The 23,155-nt window shown below is 35.9% G+C and overlaps 3 protein-coding genes across 14 annotated transcripts in view; 1 reads left to right on the forward strand and 2 right to left on the reverse strand.

Annotated features, from left to right (window-relative positions):
* The window catches only part of LOC106054076 (ATP-binding cassette sub-family D member 2-like), a 33,173-nt gene extending 14,766 nt beyond the window's left edge, over positions 1 to 18,407 (reverse strand). For 2 of the 8 annotated variants that reach the window (XR_008777311.1, XM_013209793.2), the window contains exon 1: positions 3,068 to 3,329. The gene's annotated coding sequence lies outside the window, so the exon portion shown is untranslated. Of the gene's footprint in view, positions 1 to 3,063; positions 3,331 to 15,899; positions 15,968 to 17,101; positions 17,265 to 18,268 lie in introns of those variants that run through there. The other 6 variants (XM_013209794.2, XM_013209795.2, XM_013209796.2 and 3 more) reach the window with 6 other exon arrangements.
* LOC106054078 (uncharacterized) lies at positions 3,407 to 19,834 on the forward strand. 5 transcript variants are annotated; one of them, XM_056025218.1, is made up of 10 exons: positions 3,407 to 3,655; positions 7,891 to 8,041; positions 9,713 to 9,766; positions 10,305 to 10,344; positions 12,629 to 12,794; positions 13,656 to 14,566; positions 15,894 to 15,949; positions 16,157 to 16,217; positions 17,253 to 17,289; positions 18,225 to 19,834. In XM_056025218.1, the coding sequence occupies exons 1-10, from the start codon at positions 3,587 to 3,589 to the stop codon at positions 18,726 to 18,728; spliced, it is 2,049 nt and encodes a 682-aa protein (XP_055881193.1). In that variant the 5' UTR covers positions 3,407 to 3,586; the 3' UTR covers positions 18,729 to 19,834. The 5 variants fall into 5 exon arrangements, with proteins under 5 accessions (XP_055881193.1, XP_013065253.2, XP_055881194.1 ...); XM_013209799.2 differs by having other exon boundaries at positions 3,408 to 3,655; positions 10,257 to 10,344; XM_013209801.2 differs by lacking the exon at positions 3,407 to 3,655 and adding an exon at positions 6,281 to 6,851 and having other exon boundaries at positions 10,257 to 10,344.
* Positions 19,444 to 23,155, reverse strand: part of LOC106054075 (proton myo-inositol cotransporter-like) — a 144,582-nt gene continuing 140,870 nt past the window's right edge. Inside the window, exon 11 of the mRNA XM_056025222.1 lies at positions 19,444 to 22,103. Coding sequence (XP_055881197.1) covers positions 21,968 to 22,103 — 136 coding nt within the window. The 3' untranslated portion in view covers positions 19,444 to 21,967. The remainder of the gene's footprint in view (positions 22,104 to 23,155) is intronic.

Here is a 23,155-nt window from a genome sequence, read left to right on the forward strand (position 1 = left end):
GTAGAATTAATTCTAATATTACGGTACTAATATTTATTTACAGTTTCAATTTACCTTTACAATAAAGAAAACAATTGTTAAAAACAATTTTGTCACAAACATGTTTCAATGTTAATGTTTCCTACCAAGAGAACTCTACTCATATTAACCATTAACATTGAAACATGTTTTTGACAAAATTGACAATTGTGACAAAAGTGAACTAAACATTTAGAAACTTTATGTTAACTAAAAAAATATAATAAGTTTAATTAGAAAAAAAAAGTTTAGACAAATCATAGTTTAATTAACATTTTTTTAGTTATAATTTTTTAGAGTGTTAAAAGAATTTAATCGAACTGTAGGTCTATAGTCAGATTAGCTAGGTCTAGATCAAACAAACCAAAAAAAAATAATGAAAAGATATTACAATGTTAGATATTTAGTTAGTATATAGACGCACAATAGTTGACATAATTTGAATGTGACATATAGGGACGTTACAGCTTAGTTGGGTACTAGATTATTCATGTTAATATAGTTAGGACTTTGAAGGGTACTTCATACGGACAGAGCAGAGACTCGAATGTGGCCTTTTCAGTATTAAACTTAAGTTAAACTTGTATAACGGTTTGTACTTAGTTCTTCTACTTGTTACATGTGAAGGTCTTTTTATATGTTAGCTAAGTGCACCTAATGTACCCGTACAAGAAACCCAGACACTTCCAGAGTAATCTGTCGAAGTCAGCCATAAACTACAAACTACAAGGACAAGGCCTATCACAATAAGAAGAAAGTACATAGATCTAGATCTATATTAAGACCTTTTAGGTCTAGTAAAAAAATATTAGATCTTAGATATTAGATTTCATATAATTCTATACAATATTATCAATATCTAGACTAATCTATAGTCTAATGCTAGATCTAGGACTATAAATTAACTCTAGAGACTGAGACTTTTCTATGAGTAGTTCTAGAATCTAAATCTAGACCATTGACTACGACTCTACAACTACATACATGACTAAGTACAAATGTCGATTATGTAGGGTAATCTGTAGTCTAAGAGACTAAGAGTACGACAAAAATTGTGTATCCCGCGGCCTACGTGAGTGACCCCCAGCTGTCTCGTTCTGAGGCTGCATGCAACCAGGTGCTCTCTTCTATGTCAGCCAAGGAAAGTTGACGCCTAAGCTGGTCTTTGAAGCGTTTCCGTGGGGCGCCTCTGTTACATCGACCACCTTTTAGCTCACCAAAAAAGACTGCCTTTGGCATATGTTTGTCTCCCATACGGGATACGTGCCCTACCCAGCGTAACTGCCGGACCATAAGAAGTCCCTCTGTACTGTCCATACCGTCGTTCACTGTTTGTAGTGAGGTCTTGCCACCGTATGTCCATGATGGAGCGCAAGCATCTTGGTGAAAGCGCTCAAGAAGTCTTAGTTGTTTTCTTATAGTGTCCATGTCTAAGAGCCATATAGACGGGTTGAGAGTACCACCATCTGGTAGACACTGATTTTTGTAGTCAGGCGGAGCGATTCGTTCCTCCCATCTCTCACCTGAAGGCGTCCAAAAGCGCTACTGGCCCTGGCCAGACGGTTATCAACTTCCCTTGAAAGTGAGGCATCATTAGACACTATACTACCTAGATAATATGTGAAGTGGTCTACCATGTTATGGGGCTGTCCATTTACGGTGATCCTTGGGTCTGAGTATGTTTTATTGGGTGACTTCTGTTTTCCAGAGGTTTATAGATAGACCGGAAGAGGGGGCAGCGTATGCAAATTTGTTTACGACGTTCTGGAGATAATGTTCATTGTGAGCTAGCAGGGCGCAATCCAATTTATAATAGTATTTAAATATAAGAATATAAGTCCTAGAGTAAAGTGCGAAGTTTGAACGAATAAAACCCGCTAGCAGCATTTTTCGTGTTTGGATTTTTATAGCGCCGTAAACGTATGACCTGTGAAAAAACTGATGGTATCTCTGAATTCCTCTTTTGTCTACAAAACTTGATCTGATTTAATGTATCGCTAGGCTTAGTTAAAATTAAATATGAGGTCAAAGAGGTGTAGGGTGGGTATCGCTAAGCGTATCAGATTTCTCCTCTAGTTACTAAACTCGATCTGGCTGATGGAAGGACTGATGAGATCAAAGAAAATATATCTAAAACATGTTAAAATTTTTTATTTTTACTATGAAGTCATTTCATGAAGTCAAGAACACCATCTACTGCCTCCTTTCCCATGCTCGACAACTTCAAAAATAGTCTTTTTGAGCTAATGAGCCATCAGACTTAAAAATAGCCATAATCATAAGCCCATCCATGATCCATTTCCTTCACTACCGGGTAGTAAAAAATAATAATTCCACACTTCTTAAGTTTGACCTCATCATGAACTTAGCCTTTACAAGGAAATAGAATGTGTCGGAAGTGAAGAAAAAAGGTGCATGCACACACAGTAGTAGTAATTTGGTAAAGATTCAGATAAAAAAGTTTTAGCAATAAAAAGTGAACCGATCAAACCTCTAGAGTCTATATCTATACAAATCAGGGCTGATCGAGCTTCGCACTTTAATATACATTCATATCTAGAATCTAGTTTATTCTAGATGATGATGATCTAGTAGCCTAGTTAATTATTAATAGTAGTAATAATAATAGATAGAGTAGTTCAGTAGTCAGTAGACTAGACCGAACCTAGAATTCTAGTCTAAATCTGTCTTCTACAGTCTACTCTATACTAGTTCTAGTCTATAGGTTATAGATAATAATAGCCTAAACCTAATAAACTTAATAAAGTGATTATAAAATTATTATTAATTCTTAATTAAAAATTAGAATCATTATCATCATTATGATTATCAATCAATATTCAATAGTAATTTAGTACAATACAATGAAATGATAATCAATCATAATCTAATCAACTTTTCAAGTAATGACTGTAATCAAGTCTAATCTAAAGATAGTTAGACAGTAGACTAGAATAAATAATCTAGGGTTCTAATCTATATCAATGTTTAATTATGATGTATTGTAAATCTTTAAAGAGTATAGATCTAGTTTAAGTAAGTTACAAACAACACAATGCCATTGCATCCACTGAATCAGATTAATAATCCTTGTCGTATCTACGTTTTTGTTGTCTTTCGGTGACCCTAATGTGACAGATTTTTTGCACTGTTTTCCTTTTCTTTCTTTTTTTCTTTTGCAAAGTCTATTACACTAGATCTACCAAATAATTTGAAAAAGAAAAGTTGTTTTTTTAGATCTAAATCCTGATCTATTTGTTTAGAATTTAACAATCATTTTAACTGATGAGAAAAAATGCTCTTGACTTGTTATTTCTTAACCAAGAGACATGAGTTTGTTGAGATAAACTGATAAATGTAGGAAATCAATCTGGCAATAAGTTTTAGTTAATAATTAGATCTAATAGGAACTAGATTTGTAGAGCTAATCGCACATTTATTGTAAAAATAGTCTTTAGTATTAGATCTACTACGTCGTCTGCTATAGTCTAGATTCTCGAATACGAGAGATAAACATAACTTTATAGATCTATTGATAAAGAACATAACATTTTGATCCAATTTTACAATGAATTGGGTTGGCGGTGCTCGCAATCGTCTGAAAGGAACTCACAAAAATGATATGAGACTTCAAAAGGTTGTCTTAATTAAAATCTACCCTGTGAACTAACTTTACATTTTAGATCTATCTAATTCTAAATAGCCTGATCAAGTGATCCGTTTATCACCATGTCATGTACTGATGTAGGCTACACCTTGGTCTTCTTAGATGTACACGTAGAATCTAGATCTATGTCTATAGATATATAGATAGAGTTCAATGAACCCGGGCCTACGTTACGCACATTTAGTAGGGGCCCACACCCGATCGCGTAACAACCAATGGGCCAGGGCTGGATTTAAGTAATGCAACATAAGCTATAGGGTTAGGGCCCTCAAGAAATATTTAGTAGATACATAGGCTATAATATCTGAATTAATTTGGGGCTCCTTATCTTAAGTAGCTTAGGGCCTTCCAGGGGCGTAGCTAGGGATTTGGGGGCCCAGGCGATTGACCTCTTTGGGGGTCCCCTGCATTGTGACACTCGACATCATGACATGAGATAATGTACTTAATAAATATATAACCCTACATTCAAATTGGTACAGTATATCAGTAAAATTATCAAGATTCAGAAAGTTTCTCCAACAGCTTGATGATTTTGTCAAGATCCAAGGAAACCGCCGACGTAGATTCTTCTCTTACGGACCACCTAGTATTACTCTCCTCTTTTAAACTCCCGGCTCCAGCTTCTTTCAGTTTGGCCTATCTCTGGGGTGAATTGGAAAAAAAAAAGTTGAACAATTCATGTATAGTTCTCAAAAAAAGATGACAATAGCTGGATCTATCTCAGCAGAATGAAGAGCTGCCAGGTTCAGAGAGTGTATATCACAGTTCAGAAAAGTTGTCTTTGGATTTATGTCTAAGAGACAGACGGCCACTCACTGTGACTGCGTTATCATAGGTTTGACCTCTGCACAGATCAAAGTCCAGTCCAATCTCTTTAAGAGTTTTCTGAACAAGTTCTTCATAATGTTGTCCATCAAGTTTAAAATTTTCAGAGTAACCAATGAATGACTCTTTTATTTCGAAATTATCACCATCCAAGAAACGAACTATTAGGGATACATGTTCTTGATGAGAAACATCTGGGGTGGAATCGAGCATCAGAGAAAATTAACAAACTTGCTTGATTTTCCCAACAATTGATTCCCTAACTTTATTGCCCATCAAGATTATTAACTCATTTTGAATTTCTGGTGACCAATAATGTGTCTTCTCATATTCGATTCTATGTAAGTGGTGTTTCGTAACTTCATCAAACTCTGCAAGAAATTTCAAATATGCTAGAGTTTGTTTTGCTAAGTACTTAATAGCTGCTGCTAAGCGCTTCAGAATATCTCTCCAATACTGCTGATTTGTGTAAATATGAGCATGAAACATATGTGACAATTCATCTAGTTCTGCCTTAAGCTTTTCTTCTTCTAGCTTCAACTTCAAAAAAGCTTGTCTGTGGTGGACTCCTTCTTCATGTTCTTTCAGTCTCTTAGGTTTCTTCCATTTGGTTAAAACCAACTCCTGGTTCGCTCAATGCACTAGATGTCTTTTTTGATGCCTCGGAAAACAGTACACATGCAAAACAAAATATATATCCCAAGTGTGGAGAGAAGAGGAGCCAAGATCGATTGCAGATTTCTCCTGTTGGAAGCTTTCAAGTGAACCATGATGTTAAACTTCGTTATTTATTTTGGTTAAACTCTACTGGAAACAATACCGTTCATCTTTGTTTTGGAAAATTAAGCAACCCTTTAACAGAATTTTGCTCACAGTTCCTCGGATAAATTCCAGGATGGATATATCTGAAGTCTTTGTACTTAATTACAGCTTCTTCCACTTCTGGAGAAAGTGACTCATCATCTATATCACTTACCTCGGATGCTTTCTCTGATTGTGGTAAAGGGGTATTCCCCTGGAGTTTCTTCAGCACTACTTCTCTCATCAAGAAACATTTTCACTTCTCCGACTGCTGTATCTTTGTATGAATTATCTGAATAGTGATATTTTTCTTCGATTTTTCTTCTTTTCAGTGCTCCTATTAGGTTTCTTCTTAAATGATAAGAATGATGAAATAAACTACCATATATAACAAGTTACTTACTGAGAGTAACACGGCACTAGTCAGCGCTATGGATGTTACTACTTGAAATTGAGAGTAACCCCTCTCACGGAAAGAGTTACTACTCTTTGTGGAATACATGCAACAGGGTCACTGACTTACATAACAACGTGAAAAGCTAGATTACATGACAGTGACGTAATATTTAATTTATTTAAAAACAAATTTCGGACACTCATTTGGGGGCCCCCCTCAAGTGGGGACCAGGGGGGATCTTCAAATTCTCCCCCTCCTCCCCCCACCCTAGCTACGCCACTGGGGCCTTCTAAGTCTAAATACGGCACTTCTTGGCGCGTGACTAATGACCGATTGTAACCTGTACACAAGAGCCCTTGGGGGGAGGGCAAAAATTTTGGAAAAAATCACTGCAATTTCGTAAAAAGAAAAAAATTAGAAGTTCTTTCAAATTACAGTAAACGTCCTATCTTAACTTCAAAATATTAACTTTATATTAACTTCAAAACACTTACCCGTGTTTTCACTTAAAGTGAGTGTCCAAGCGGCTTGGATGGTTTTGATGTAAGGAACTGCTTTCATCAGGTTTATTGTAACCTAATGGTGGTGACGGTGGGTTGGTGGTAACGTTATTCTCTCTTTGGGTTATTTCCCCTCTATGTTAATTAAACCGTTGATAGTATTTCTTTTTTAAAGTTAACATCTTTTTTTTTCTATTACCAGAAATGTAGCCTATATTAGATATTAAACAAGCAAAAGAAATATATTCTGATACTTAGGGAATCGTTCAAGATGTTGAGTTTTTGTGCTACTTATCGTGACTGAATTGGGGAGGAGGCTAATAACAAATATTTAAAGATAGAGCAATAATTACATTTATCATGGTAAAGTGTCTTTTACGTGAATGGCTACCTTGTAGTATGGAATGTGCACTGGACTGTCGTTCGGATGGTCTCGGGTTTATACCCCGAGACAGCATTAATGTTGTTTGATTTCCACCCGAATTTTTTAAAAAAAGAAGAAAACATGATTCCTTAACTTCATCAACAAGCTTGCCAAACATACAGAAAACATGAATGTCTAAGAGCGGTGGATGATGCAAACAAGGAGCACATTGAAGAAGATGACAATTACTGACGGAGATTTCATCGCATAGTGAATGTTAGTTTTAACATTAGCATGCAACAACCTTTTCTATAGTGATCATCGCGAAGGTTATCGTTTAGGGACACAAGTAACAACGAAAATTTCTTAGCTGTACATACATTTTTTATGAAAACAACAAAAAAAAAAAAAAAACACATCGACCCACAGATTCAAAGCGATATAAAAGACCTGTAGGGCAATGCAGTTTTACCAAAATACTAACCTACGCATTGCATGTGTCAATCTAGTCAAACATTGTTAATCAATGACTTAAACCAGGCATGTCAAACATAAAAAAAACGGGATTGTCAGTTTTCATTTCATAAAAATGTAATAATAAGGCGAATTTTAACCAAAAACAAGAAGTTCAAATACTTAATTGACTTGAATAGTCACTGGCAAAACAAATAGAGATCTAGATCTATCTCGACCTCTTGAAAAAAACACGAAAGCGATATTTCACTAGTTGATAGTAAATCTAAAAGGCAAATGTTTATCGGCTTTTTTGTTAGAAAACTACTATGTTTATCGGCTTTTTTGTTAGAAAACTACTATCTACTGTAGATGGCTTGTAAAGTTAATTCGACAGTGATTTTGTACTTAGTAAATTATGAATTAATGCAAAGATGCGACCTACATATTTTACCAAAACCAACGCAGACATTGTCCGCCGGTGGTCGATTTAGACTACCGTATTTTCGCGCATATACCCTACAAACCATGGCGGGCTAGCAGAGCGCGGGGCCCTGGGCGAGTGCCACATGCGGGGCCCTGAGCCGTAAGGGTAGACTATATATACCGTACCGCTTAAAGCTAACAGGCTCGTCCGTCTCTAACGTTGTAAGCCTTATTTTGACAATATTACGTATTGATGTAGCCTATTTGTAATTTTTCTGCTTTTAAGATTTTGCCTTTAATAATCAACGTAACTAATGACTCAGAAATATTCTGCATATATATATGAGTAAAAAAAAAATAGGTCAATATAATAATCCTTGAAATAATACAAGAAACTTAATGGACTAACCATAGTTTTTTCTTTGTATTTTTACAGGAATATTTTGAGAGAAAAAGACTAGGTCTCCAGTTAAATAGCTCCAGTGCAAAGACAAATGTGGAATCTGGTAAATCAGTGCCCAAGAAGTCCAAAATTAGTCAAGATATTATTTCATTTCAACGCCAATGCAAAATGTCAGCCGCCAACGGTAAAATAATACTTCATTAAAAGAAAAAATGAAATGATTAGTAACCCTGTATTATCTGTCACTTGACTTTCCTCGAGGGTACGTTGTGACAGTTCGCGTAACAAAATACTTCTACTTTTACCTGTCAGCAGTTGTTCTTAGCAGGTAATCAGGAAAGAGGCCGATCCATTCTTTTACGTTATTCAACCATCTTTTCTTTTGGACGACCCTTCTTGCTCTATTGTACCTTGAAGGATGACTTTTAACAGACAGTCATGTTTTACAATATGACCAAACCATCTCAACTTTCTTCTCTTTACAGTATTGAGGAATAGCTCAATTTTGCCAGCCACAGTGTTGAATTGTAAAAGTAGTTTTCTTTTCCTGGTATCTTATGCCCAGCATTTTTTCTGTAGCATTTACTCTCAAAGGCTTGGATTCCTCTTTCAGCCTCAGCGTTAAGTGTACAACTTTCACAACCACACAAGAGTACTGAGACCACTTGCGAAGAACACAGTTTTAATTTGACTGGGAAGCTGATGTTACTCTTCCAGATTCTCTACAGTTTGCTATGACAGAGGATACCAAGCTTAAAAGGGTTTTTATCTCTTTTAACGATCATGCATCTCTTGTTATGTTTGACCCTAGGCATTTAAATGAGTTAACTTCTAATGTTTGACAATCCAACTTTATGCAACATCTCGTACTATATCCACCACAAAATAGTCTTTTGCTTTTTTTCGGCACTAATTTCCTTGCCAACTGCTCTAGCTGCAGCATTCAGTTTTGGAGTAAGATCTTTGCCTGGTCTGCATTTTCTCCAAAGAGGTCTATATCTTCTGCAAACGTGAAATAGGCCGCCCATTAATGAAGCTAAGAGTAAATCCTTGTAGAGTTTCCATAATAATGTGCTCCAGAAATAAGTTACAAAGACCTGGAGAATGCATCCATAACGCATTCCTATGGATTTCCTAAACATTTCTCATATTTGGTTTTTCAGAAGTAGGCCACTTGAGCTATTCGCATTTTGATATAGAGGGCTTTGATAACATCAATTTTGTTTTTATCTCAGTTGAACTCCCTCATCACATGCCATCGTGCCAAACCTGCTAGAAAGTTGTTGTTGTTTTTTTTAGGCTATGAAGTTGTGTATCATTGTGTGTGTGTGTGTTGAACAGTCTGATGTTAACTATTTGTTCAACATTGCTTCTACCTGCTCTGAAGCAGTTCTTCAGCTTTTCTGTTGAGTCTGTTGAGAATTATCATTAGCATTATCTTGCTCTGATGACTGCTCAGACTTATCGTTCTATCTCAAGTTTCCTTTCTTGGACAGTGGAATAATTAAGGATTGGGTCCTTTCTTTTGGCCTTTTTTTTTCGTCCCATATTTTCTGGCAGATTGTCCTAAAACGTTTAGTTATACATGAGACGCCATGCTTTAAAAGCTCTGATGTTATGTTCTCAATTCCAGGCGACTTGCCACCTTATCTTATTGCTCCCTTTAATTCCGACTCTATAATCGGAGCCTTGCAAAGGTCTCTTGTTCCAAGGTGTCTTGTTGATTACATGACGATATTATTATAGCCTAATTACTGTAATGGGAGCTGTTCTTCTGGTAAGTTTGACAGCCTTTTATCTTTCTCTTAGTTACATCTACATTTGCATCATGTTGATGATTTGTGTTTTATTTTAGCACTGGACATGAACCCAAACTATCGACGTGTCAACTTAAATTCCAGATCACAAGGTAAACAAAAGGATGCATGTAAACTTGAACGTGATTATCTTTAAACAACGTATTTAGTTGATTTATCAAGACTATTCAGAAGTAAGTAGACCAGAGCTAAATGTTCCTTATTCGAGACCATTTAGCTCAACAGACGTGTTTCCTGGAGTTTTCATGGAGATTTCTTTTGACCTGTACTCCACTTCTATCTGTCCCATCTAGAGTACTAATTTAGGATGTGTTGTCTCTGAGGCCTCTTGATAGTTTCCTGTGAGCACAGTCTCCTGCTCTCCATCAGGTTATTTTAAAACTGTAAACTATCTTGTGTACGGCGTCTGTAGTATCCATATAGAGACAGATCTCATTCGTTTAGACTGTGTGTAATGTTTTCAATGTGTTATTTGACTGTCGACTTTGATCCTCTCTTCTAACACAAAAAAATATCATTTCTCATGTTCACATAATAGTTTAATTAACACATGTTACTTAACACTTTGCCTTTAATTACTAGGTGTTAATAAGTTTGGTGTTAATACTGTACACTTGCCATTGTCTCCAGTAGACCGACCTTCAAGGCTACAACTAGCTTCACCTTCAGGGTAAGTAACTGATGACCTTCACATTATAGACAGTCTAATTTTTTTTTTTTTGTTCTAACACGTCGTCATGTTTTTACTTGTAAATCTAATTAGGCATATTTGTAATGTTAACTAATCAAGATCAAGTTCTTTCCATTAACATCATTTATGAACTTTTGTTTATTGATATTCTTTAAAGAATAGGATTATAGTATTGTTGTAACACTGCCTTGCACCAGTGCTTGTGGTGCCAACGAGCACCACTATTGAACAAGAACAGGAAGCATGGGCGCCCGCAGGATTTTTGCAGGGGCGGTGTAAAGTTGCACCATATGGCACATAGTCGTAGCCTCAAATTTCTTGTTACGGAGAATATTAAAGAAAAGAACTGGTGGTCACCCCACGACCCACTGTGCAATATTAAGAGCACTGTAAATGCTTATTTTATGAAATAAAAAAATAAATATTTATTGTCCTCGATGTTAAGTGTATCCGTGCGCCCGAGTCGATCAAACAAAAACTGCAAAATTCGACTATGTCTGCCGAAACTGTCAGTAGCTTACTGAAGACTTGCCTCTCGTCTCACAGTGCTGACATTCTTCTTCACGTTCCAGCTCTTGCTTCGTTTTAGGATGAAGACAAAACAGGTTGATCTGAGCATTGTAATTGATCGTAAAGCGAGACATTTAATGAAGAACTTAATGAATCAAGATAAGTAATGCAAAACTGTGTTCTGTATTAACATTCAAAATCCAAACATGTGGTTTTTGCTAGGTGTGTTTGTCAACTGCAAATTCTCGGTAGCACCAACTAAGTTTGTCTGCCATCAGACAGCATATTAGATATAGAGCAAATGAACATTGTCTGTTACAGAAACAACGTTAAGTCTGTGAGACGCGCGAGGGACAAAGGCTGCTTTTGGATATTTTTCATGAATCTTTGCCTGAACACAGTTCCTGAATGCTTGCCATCACTGAGCAGCCATCATAGCCTTGGCCGAGTAGTTTGTCCAAGTCTACTTAATGTATTTGCTAGCAATGGTGTTTGACACAGACAGTGACTCTCTCTCTAAACAACAGCGACAAAACCAATGAAGTCTTCTCATATACGATCGCCATCAACAAATCCAACGCCTAGAGACATCTACTCAGTGTTTGAGATATCTCCAGTTTCATCAAAGTTGCAGCGATGATTTTGGGAACCAACAGACCCTGCATAGGCAGTTCAATCATGATGATGATGCCCATATTGTTTTTTCTGCTGCTAGTGATCTGTTGATCCAAATCAACGTTTTGACTCAGACGAGGGCATGTGAAGAACTTTCTTATATCCTCTGCCATCGTAAACTGGCGGACGCGTTTAACCTATTTTATCAAGCTAACACTGACCGCAACTCCGCAAGACGTAAATACATAGACCAAGATGACTGCACTCTTTACTCTTGTGCAAAGAAACGTTCAAAGTGATCACACCGAAAGACAGCTGGTAAGGTTTTCTCCTCCAATGCAAAAAAAGAAACAAACTTTACTCACATTCTAGGCTGTTAGTTTACGAGTATGATTATATGGATATGAAAACATATCATCACGACTATAGTGCCATAGAATATTTCACACCATTAATAAAGCGTAAATGGTCGGCCATCAACTTTTAATTAGCTTATTCTTGTTTTACAATAATAGCTTATCCTTACAACTATACCTTAGTGCAAGCACTTTCAAGAAGTTAATTGATTTGTAGGTGCAATAACAAATTGTCTAAAACTTCGCTAACGATACTCAAAATTCAGGGAGGAGGACTAGGAAAGTCTAATTACTCTAATACAATAATAACTTTTTCTTACAAACGTACACTGGTGGAAGCACTACTTTTTCAGTTACTACTTAGAAGAAGTTAATAGATTCGAGGTGCAAAAATTGGCTAGAATTCTGCTACTCAGAATCCAGGGAGATGCACTGCACCACCTTGCACCTCCCTGCGGGCGCCCATGAGTCAGGAAGACGCTGGGATAGAAGAAAGAACAGTGTATCAATGGATTAGGAAGAGTCTGAATTGCTGGGGAACTAAGGAGCCGTCTTTTGTGCTGCCTGAACTGGAATAGGGACCTGCAGCAAAGCAGGGAAGGTTATCGTTGGTCCGTGTTCAGATTTGGTGGAGAAAGGATTGGTAGAATTAGGAATAATACTCTTTGAATGGCACTTCCCAGCTTTCAATGAGCCTTTAATTTTTAGGACATGAGTATTGTACTAAAATGCATATGTTATTTACACTAGTGGTAATCTTAGATATTGTATGCTATGACCAGGGCCATTATGAAGTCCAGTAAAGGATATACATATCCTGGTCTTGTGATGTCATCAAGCCGGACTAACACCGCACAAGTAGATTTGTTCGGCGAGCCTGTACTGAAGCCTTATAGGTCTGCCACAGTGTATCGCAGTAGCTCACCACAAGACACTCATGGTTCAGAGGTAGGCTACATTTGATTGTGTCTCACAGATGCTACTGGATAGTCACCAAATGCAGCTCATATTTGTATTATTTACTTGTTCCTATTATAATTCTACAAAGATGATTTGCCCATAACGCACTGAGCATGCTATTAGCACAAAAGTTGCGTTAGACAAAAACAATCAATAAAAATATTTCAAATCGCACAAAAAGTCTAGATCTACTAAAAACTAATTGCATGATTGATTTAAAATAATGGATACAATTTCAGTAAATATAAGCTTTATAGTACTTCTAACTGATACCCGTCATTTGGTACGTTGAAGGTTTGCTCGATATATATATATATATATATATATATATATATATATATATATATATATATATTTATTTATTTACTGACTAAGAACTTTATACAAAGAAAAATTTGAGTCGAGTGTAGGAATTCCTGCCTAGCCGTGTTTGAAAAAAAAGCCAAATTTAATTTTAAGATGATTATACTTTGAAAAATTATAACGCTCAAACTAGAGTTTTTAATGTGTGACCCATTATGTAATTTTCTTTTTCTCAAAGATAAGCTTTATACTATTAAATTTCCAGGAAAATCGTTAGAATCATTTTCGAAATACCCTCCAGAGTTCACTAGGACTCCTGAACCCATGAAGAGTTTGCAAGGTAATAAGAGGAATTATTTTGTAGGCGCTTGAAATGAAGAGCTGAACTCTTAATATACTTCAAGTGGTAATGAGCACAAGGAAGAGATAACCACATAATGTCTTGAGAGTTTAGGCTCTGTTTATTCCCCCATGTCACACATTCGAATGTTTTTAGTTAATTTTCATTCATGTTACTTTCATTTTAAACTTTATTTGTTTCCTCAGTACTTTTTCAGTAAGAACGCTGCTAATGAGACATCAAACAAAATGAAATTATATTCTCCTAAAGACAAAAGAAGTTTTGAAACGCTTTTCAATTCAGAGCATGACACGGTACCGACTAGTCTATACAACACATCATTTAATAATGGTGAGACCAGCCTCTTTAATACAATCTATAGCCCTGAACAAGCCAGTAGGTATCCTTGTCACAGCGGCTTTCCCAATCTCAACAGTCAGCCAGTTTTGGTGAATAGTTATTGCTACGAGCCTGAACCAAACTATAAAAGAAACTGTAGCGCGCATTGCTGCCCTGCTGAAATGTTTAGTGCTCAAACACCTGCACATTTCACGCATGCTTCGTTTGGGGAAGACAAAACTAATTTCTCAGTTCAAATTGTACCCTCTCCAGAAAGCCAAGAAGAGCTCTCTAGTGAGACATCTACTTTGAACTGGTCCCATGTAGGTCACGAGGATTTCAGTCATTTGGAGTTTCCAGAAGAGCAATCAGATCAGCTTGAAACATCCAGCAAACCCTATAAACATAGGCAGGCAAAAACGACCAATTCTTTTGAAAGAGATGAATCATTATGGGGTAACGAAAACTCGCAACCTCGAATGACCAGTATCAAAGAAACACATCGTAGACAAAACAAAGGCATGTTGCCTAGGAACTGGCAGTTATATCAACCTGAAATCACGCCTTCCCGAAGTACTATATATGGAGAAAACATGGCCACATCTTCTTTTGTTGTCTCCTCCGGCTTGGATTTTACTCCAGATGTACGTTTGAAAAGAAATGGGACTTATAGTCCTGTCTCATCAAATTCAACTCCTATTTACTTAAGAAGAGATGATGAAGGTTTCAAATCTGGTCTGTCAACATGCAACGTTGTTGAATCTTCCACTCTTAACACGTGAGTTGATTCCACCGAGACCAATCGTCAAAGTAGGCCTGAACACAGACGTGTCACATGGTCAGTGTAGACCAATAGCTGGTTACCACGTCACATGGTCAGTGTAGACCAATAGCTGGTTACCACGTCACATGGTCAGTGTAGACCAATAGCTGGTTACCACGTCACATGTCTGTGTTCAGGCCTACTATAACGATTGGTCACACATTTGTTGTGTTGTTTCTTTCAATGAAATATTGGACTGAAACTATAGGGACAGATTTAGTCACAGATTGAACAATTCCTTCCACTCTACAAATCGTTTGTTGCATTTATTGTTTTAATATTCGGTGGCCAACTTGTATATTACAGACTACATGTGTAGTATTCTACTCTTTACGGGCTTCTCAAATGTATGGATTGGGACTAAAGCTGGTAGCATAATATTTTGTTTTATTAGTCAGCGTAACGTATTTTTTGTTATGATAAATAAAAAAAAATAATTAAAAAGACTTTCTATGTTACATATTAAATGTTAGAAATTAGTTATCGGTGACTCAAATAGTCAAGGACGATTTAATTTTTAAAAAATTAAGAAAAAAGGAACTACTAAATATACTACTAAATATTTTACAATGAGACGATAAAGAAAAAAAAAACATACGTGACTCACTAATTGCTAACACGGATGTTAATTATAAATTAAACAATTAAAACCAATAAATTGAAAACGTATACGTGACTAAATCGTTTGAAACACAAATAAGGAAATGTACACAAGCTATTTAAGTGTTTATTAAAATTTAAAATACTTCACTTATTTCATGTTAAAAAATAATACAGTCATCCAATATCACCGGGAGTAAGTATTCATTATTCGGTATTCCTCGAGGTTAAAATAATAGTAATTCAAATCAAGGCTGCTTCATGAAACAATACAGACTTAATCAGCCGGCTCTAGAATCTACAACGTTTTAAACCACTATTCAGATGTGCACACATCATGTAGCTGACACAACAGATTGTCTCTCAACAAAATCTTTCACTCGTTTGCCTCTAGTCAATCTACTTCAAAAATATTCCAAAATATACTGAGCGCCTAAAGGCAGCACGGAAAACCAACTCCTAGATACCCCCTCCCCCACAGTGGTCCACAAATGAGATTGGACCAAAGCGCTCTGAGCATGCTATAAGCATGAAAGTAGCGCTATATAAAAGCTATAAATAAATATAAATATATATTAGTAACAAAAACTAATAAAAGCGCTCTTGAACTAACAACTATCTGTACCGCGATCTTCGACTACTAAGTTGTTTTTTTTTAAATTATTCTTTGTATATTCTATAGACTTACTTCATCTCCTGAGGATCCAACACAATCATTGAAAGACACTTCTGCTCCTAGTAAGTCATTTAATTACACTGTAATGTCAATTAGGTGAATTATTCTTTTTTATATGTGTCCTATTCGCTTTAAGTTAAAACACTTATAGCTAGAATTAATTGACCATATTTATTATACTATAATATACTTTTTAAATTTAGATCAAACAATAGAGTTTCTTAAAAAATATTTTTTTTAAAACTATTTTGTTTGTTGTCACAATCTAGACATTTTCCCTTCATCTGGATCTGGAGATGGTCACAAAGTAAAGCCAGGACTCAGAATTAGGTATTGCAGACTTTTTGTTTCAACCGTGATTTTCTGCTTTAGTTTTTGTCTTTCTGACTGACCATTGCATACGTAGATATTTAAAAAAAAAAAAAAGAAAGATGCTTTTACAAATCTATTCACCATCACTGTTCTGGGGCTCAAAAAAAGTGCAACAACTACTTTTCATCGTCCCAACAAAAAAGTCCTTCGTGTGTGCACATTATTTCTTCATATATTTTAACCTTTTTTTGTGTTATGACTTGATCTCAACTAATGCATGCGTTATGGATGTCTGATTGGTAAAGTAGTATGCCCTTCCCATAATTGACACGATGGACGTAGATCTAACCTATCCGCATCCATCCTCGACCGTCCTTCAGTAGCGGGGATCTAATAATATTCATTCCTGCATGAACGTCCAAAAAAACTCCAAAATCTCGGCTGTAATACTAGGCAATCATTCTTTACTCGCGTCTAGATAAAGAAAAACTGGTCGCTCCCCACCTCTGTTACGTGAATGTAATCAAACGGGACCTCAAAGCAGTGACTATTGATACTGACCATTAGAAGGAGGCCAACAAGGCAATACATTTCATATTGCCAAACTCAGTATCTTAGTTCATAAATCAAAGAAACTATTTTTTAAAGTGTGTTTTTATTGAATGTTCAATAGAATGTTAAAATGATTTGATTGAGAGTTCAGAATTGAATCTAGCTCGTTGAACTTCAAAATGTGTGTTATAACTTCTCTCCTAAACCATCAGTGGATAAGTTTATGTCTAAAAGTAATAATAAAGTTTACTTTATAAACTTCTTATCGTAGTTTACATTCCAAAAATGATCATGATCTTTTAGAATTCAAGCCAGTGTGAACTTTACGCTTCTAGATCTAATTTCCTTACTTGATTTAATCCCTGATAATCCCTTGTAAACATACATCTAGGGTGAGTGGACTTCAATGTGATGGGCCTTCTTTGTCCGTCACACATTTTACTTATAAAATAACACAAGTCTCCATTGGATCCTGCTGATTTCATGTTTCTGTAATTCCAGGAAAGCGAGTGACTGTGATAGAAGGATTAGAGATAAGGTAAGCTGCTACCACCAGCCACTGTTTCTCTTCTTTTACATTATTGCTTCAAGTACTCAACTCTACATACCCGCTTCCAGAACAGTGGCAATAATACTTCTATATGATGTTAACATTACGTCCCTTTTGTTCGCGTGTGAATATGTTCTGGTTTTACCTCAAAACGCGGCTCTATTATTTCCGCAATGGTGTGTGCCACGTTGAAAGCGTTGTGATCATTGACTCTATAGAATCACATCATAGGAAAACTCTGAACGATATACAAAGATATTTTATGATTTATAAAGTTATGAATAGACCATTAAGCTTACGAAAAAGTTCTGCGATTAGCGTTCTAAAGGGTAGACAGATTTGTAAAAAATTTCTGTGATATTTTTGGGTAAATTGGTCAATCAATGAATGATACAATTACACTCAATTTAATAATAATAAAAATACAAAATAAGTAGATATAACCATTTTAGAAAAAAAAAGATAAAACACAAAAAAAACATAGGTAAGCATAATTGAAACAGAGAGAGAGAGAGAGAAAGTGAGATGGATTAAGAGAGCAAGACAGAGAGAGCGAGAGGAAGATGAAGTCCTGAGAGAAGATGACGGCAATGGAGAAAGTGGTTATTAATATCAAACTAACGGACGTAACCGGTGGATAAAAATTCCTTTTTTTTTAATTTGTAAGTTTGAATGGATGTAAGTTTGAATGGATGACGATAATCTTTTTAAACATCTTTATTGTTGCTAAACTACAATTGCAGAAACTCATTTGGGATTGGTGAGCAGGAAAATCTTAGTTGATTTCATCAGTATTGAAACAATGAGGGTCAGGCTCAACACAATGTAGTGTAGATTACAAAACAGAATGTACATTAAAGAAGTAATGTTATCAATCTAGACCAGGATTCGACCTATCTGTAACCTAGATCTTTTATTTACAGACATGTACACCAGTATCAAGTGAAACAGTTCAACATGTACCTACCTACACACACAGAACTGATGCAACACCACACCTGGTGGATAGCATGTCCAAATTAGGGGAAACAAACGCACACGTCAGTACTATCCATCAATCGTCACTGAAGGAACAAGTCAAGTTTTCACAGACTAGCTCATTGATACTATTGACACCTCCAGAGCCTAGGAGTTGTCAGAGTTCAGATCATTGCAATAGTGTGATAACATCGCCACGTGATCAGGCCAAGGTCGAAGTAGGTCAGGTGACATCCGGTGCTGACGTGGCAGATGACGATGTGCAGAGATCCCAGTCCGTGGTGGTGGCGTCAGAAGGCGTTAATGTGGCTAGTTTCAAGTCAGAGAGTACACAGACCACAATCCAAGTCTTCAAGGACGCTGCTAATAGTCCCATCAGAGGACTTGTTGCCACCCAGCAGGTGTCCAGCAACAGTCTGGAAGATGGTCTCATTTCAAGCTCAGTCTAGCAAACATTTAATCACATGAGTTGTTGAAACTTTGGAACAAAAATATCTGAAATCTATTTTTACCTTTTATTTATAGAATCGCTTGTATTGATTATTACTCTGTGTTGTCCTTGCCCTCCACTGTGTTGTATATACTACACTAGAAATAGATCTAAAAGAACACCACAGCTTAGAGAACATAGCTCACGTCAATTGTTGTATTTCTAATTAGTTCTAAACCTCGTTTCACTATCTGAAGTTTGAGACTTGTTTAAATAGCTCACTACAAGTCTTCTCTTTGTATACTCTTGAACAGTGCACGTTGTTCAAGCTAGATAACTTTACAAACCTAGTAGCAATTCTTTTCAGGCTTTTTAGTTACTGTTCATTTGTAACATGTTGAAGAACTATATAGACTATATATGCATTTAGAAGACTAGAATCTATGCTACGTTAACAACTTTCTGTGCTCTTGCCTGTAGTTTCTAACACCTGCATTGTTTTACTTGATTACAAACATTCGTTTTTGGTACATTCTGATGTTGTCATTGAAACCAATGTCCAGGCTATTACAAAAAAGTTCCTTTTTTGTTGACGTTTTGTTCTTCTATCTGGTTGAGTACATAGAAAGTTTGGCTCTCTAGAAACACTCATGAAAGTAGCTAGCATACAGTAATACTATCAAACTATGTCAGCTTACAATGGGTTTTTGAAATGTGAACACTAGAAACATTGGTTGAAAACAAATAGTTTATTTCCAGACTTAAAACATCTCTAATATATACTACTTATATAGAGAATAACAGTAGTTAGTATTAGATTGCATTGATTATTATTACAATAATAGAACAAGACATTTGGGTCAGATTTGATGAATAGTCTAAACCAAGAGAATTCATTATCAGCATAACAAAATAAATAACAAGAAAACAGATAAACAGGTCTAGTTTGAGCCACTGAACATTAGGATAAAAAAAAAGTGAATCACCGCAAAGAAAGTCATTGAGTGACCTGACCTATGTAAGTTATACGTTTTTAGTTTTCCTACAGTGTACTTCCATAAAATGTTCAGTATTTGTCCAAAGTTATAATGTCTGTATTTGGAAATTATAAGAATAATTGTTACATTTACCATACGTGCTTGTTTTTTTTTATCCTAGTTTAACTATAAATCTAACTAGTAGCATTACGTCCCATTAGGCCAATAGATTCTATTTAGATGATAGAACGAACCAATCTTCCGATTTGAGTTTCTCACATGGAGCCAAACCAGAAACTGTTTGGAACATACTTTTATAATGACGACATAATGCCTCTAGGTGTATAAAAAGACACTATAGTTTGAATATAAACATACACTGTTAAATGAACACTACAGGTTCCACTTGAACTACTGCAAACAATAGATAAATAGAGGGACATGTCCCTCTTGTTGAACTTATTTCTTGTGTAACTTGGCAGCATGGAGCTTATGGCGTATAAAACCATACAAAATAGATAAGAATTTTTTACAAAAAAATATAGTTTGAATGTAAAGCCACAAATGTTGTCAATAGATACAAGCTCATGTAGAGATATAACAGAATATGGTAGAATAGAGGCAACGCAGAGTCTGTTTCAACATCAGTTTCTAGAAGCTGTAGTGGTCTACATTTGGATTTTTTAATTGTAACTGATTTAAAGATAATTGATCAAAGAATGGTAGAGCGATGTGCCATATAATAACTAGATGACCACCGAGGTCATTCCATAGGTTGACACAGCCAGTTTCACGTGATAACGGAGGTATTTGTATTGTTTTGCAAATAGCCCAATGATATTGTACCTCACTTTGTCATTTACTTTTTTTTTCATACTTGTACTCAGTCCTAGAGCTCATTTCATCAACTATCTCTTTAATATCCAAATCCATTCTCCCAATGATGATGATAATAAGAAGTCAATCTGAAAGCTTGTGTCTCTGTTTCTTACAGCTATTCATTGCTTCAAACAAGAAGATGCTTTGTCCAGCATCACAAGTAGTAACGTGTACACGTTTCTTGACATTTGTTTTAAGAAACTTAGAAAAAATGCAAATCTCAAATTATATTGTACTTCTTGTTATTTGTATTCATTATATTTCCCATGAGCAGAGAACACAACCCACTCAATTAAAGTCCTGCCCCATATCAACACCTGACCATTGTACCTGATATAAACCAACACAATTATTCATTGATATAGTTTTATAAGTAGCACCTCCACTGTGTATCCTATATCTATACAAAGGTGTTGTTTTATCGCCGCTATGACGTTATGTCAGTACCTACATTTATTTAAGAATTTTGTATCAATGTAGCTCTCCTAATTGTACAGAATACCAATGTACAAAGTCAAACTATCGTAGCAATAGTGTGTAGTATTTATTTTCTTTGTTTAATTATCACAATATTAACTTTAATTATTTTGTATGATGTGGATGTATTTTATCATTTTGACAAAATGAAGTTTAAATTTAAAGACACGCGCACTGGGTTGTGCACATGTTTTGTTTGTGTCTGCCAGGTTTTTTTCAGCATGAATCTAATGTTCATTTACTAAATGAATAAGTTCAGACAACATAGATATCCAAATACACCATTGCTCAATACGGTATTGCAAGATACATGAAGCACACCACGTCCTGTAGTCACAGAATCAGCATAGGTCAGGATAAAGTGTTACTATTGACTAGTACGAGGAACATATTCGATCTATTTGCTGCTATGTTCTACATGTCAAACTGATCCAACACGTAAAATGCTTGGTTAAATACGTTTCACATAGACCAACAATAATAGTACTCTATTTGTCTACATATCTATCTAGCTACTACGTGAACAGTGAAACAAATAGCGTACGAATAGGTAAGCAAAGTTTGACTAGTATGCATGTTCTGTAGCTGTTGGACTCACTGCAAAACATGTTTCCTAGTTCTTGTGCACAGTTCCACTTTCAGCATAACGTAGCAATATCGCAACGCTGCAATCAATTAATCTGTATTTACAACTGCTATCAATTAGTCTGGATCAATTAAACACTTTTTATCATTCGAACGTAACACATTGGCTAAGAATCCATTGCAATGCCCCTAGCGAAGTATTGGTCTTTGCATTGCAACTTACGATATCGACAGTGTTTCTAACAGTTTCAAGAAGATAGTCGAGTCCCCTATACAGAGTTCCAATCTATCACTTCTTGTTAATGTCAAATCATTTCTCTGTCCTATTGCTTGCTAACTGCTATTCAGGTGAATCCAACTCTGACTCCCTACCGTCTCGATTTAGTCCACGTATGTGAACATACTGGATGGTCTGAGGATTGAGGGACTGAATGGGATCACTAGAGCCGGCAAACCAGGACCTTTGAAACCATGAGCTGAAGAGGACAAACATGTTTCAAATTAATAAAGATGCCTAGATATTTGGATCTATTAATATAAACTAGATATATAATAAAAGAATTTAATTTAAATATAAGCAAATGCTAAGTGAAATAGCATAGATTTTTCCTATCAGTAAGTTTCCGAAAGAAAACGTGAAAATCGACCACCTCTTGATAAAAGGCAAAGTCTGCATGGTTACAGCAAAATATATAGGGCACGGCTAGGTCTGCGTAGCCACTTGAAATACTGAACTCTTTTAAATCTTCGAACTTGAAGATACTTTATACAGATCTATTTGACATGCGATTTTGTTGTTCTTTTACAAAACTAAGATCTAGAATTGTTAGGTTTTCAAGGTGATAGTTTATTATTTAGGGGAATGTAAAAACCAATGTTTACTACCTTTATATGATAATAATGTTCTTTCATAACGCGATGCCACTATGTCAATAAGGAACAGAGAAGCAATTAAGAAGTTGCAACCCTATCAGACATTATGTAATCGCAAGTAATCATTACATAGACCATTGCCACAATGCCAAGTTACTTCATATCATTAACAACTCCGCTCTTGTTTTTATCAAAATTCAAAGTTAGGTCTTTTTCTAGTGACCGCACATTCCTGTCCTACTGAGGGTGTGCCACCACCTTCTTCAGCATTTTTTTAAAAGTGAAAACCCACTGATAGTCTTTTCCGGATCGCAAAATATAAATGACTAAAAGTTAGGTTGCGTCTACCAAAACATAGTGGTGTCCAACGATTTACTGTCTGGAAGTCATATCAATGTACCACACGCACTTCATGGGTTGCATAGACAAATAAGTGGCGAGTCATGTAACTAAGCATATTAACTTCATTAAGCATTATGAGCAGGAATTTTAAGGGGCCAAGTGTCACGGGCCGAATACAGTCCGAGGACTGTGGTTTAGGCATCACAGAGCAAGAATATACAGTAAGTTCAAGAAAGACCCGAGGCCTGGTAATAATGTTAACTGACAACTGGATTCAGTTCAAGTGTGGTATAATTATTCTTTTACTTTATTC

This window comes from Biomphalaria glabrata, chromosome 4, assembly GCF_947242115.1.
Source record: "Biomphalaria glabrata chromosome 4, xgBioGlab47.1, whole genome shotgun sequence".
Classification (NCBI taxonomy): Eukaryota; Metazoa; Mollusca; class Gastropoda; family Planorbidae; genus Biomphalaria; species Biomphalaria glabrata.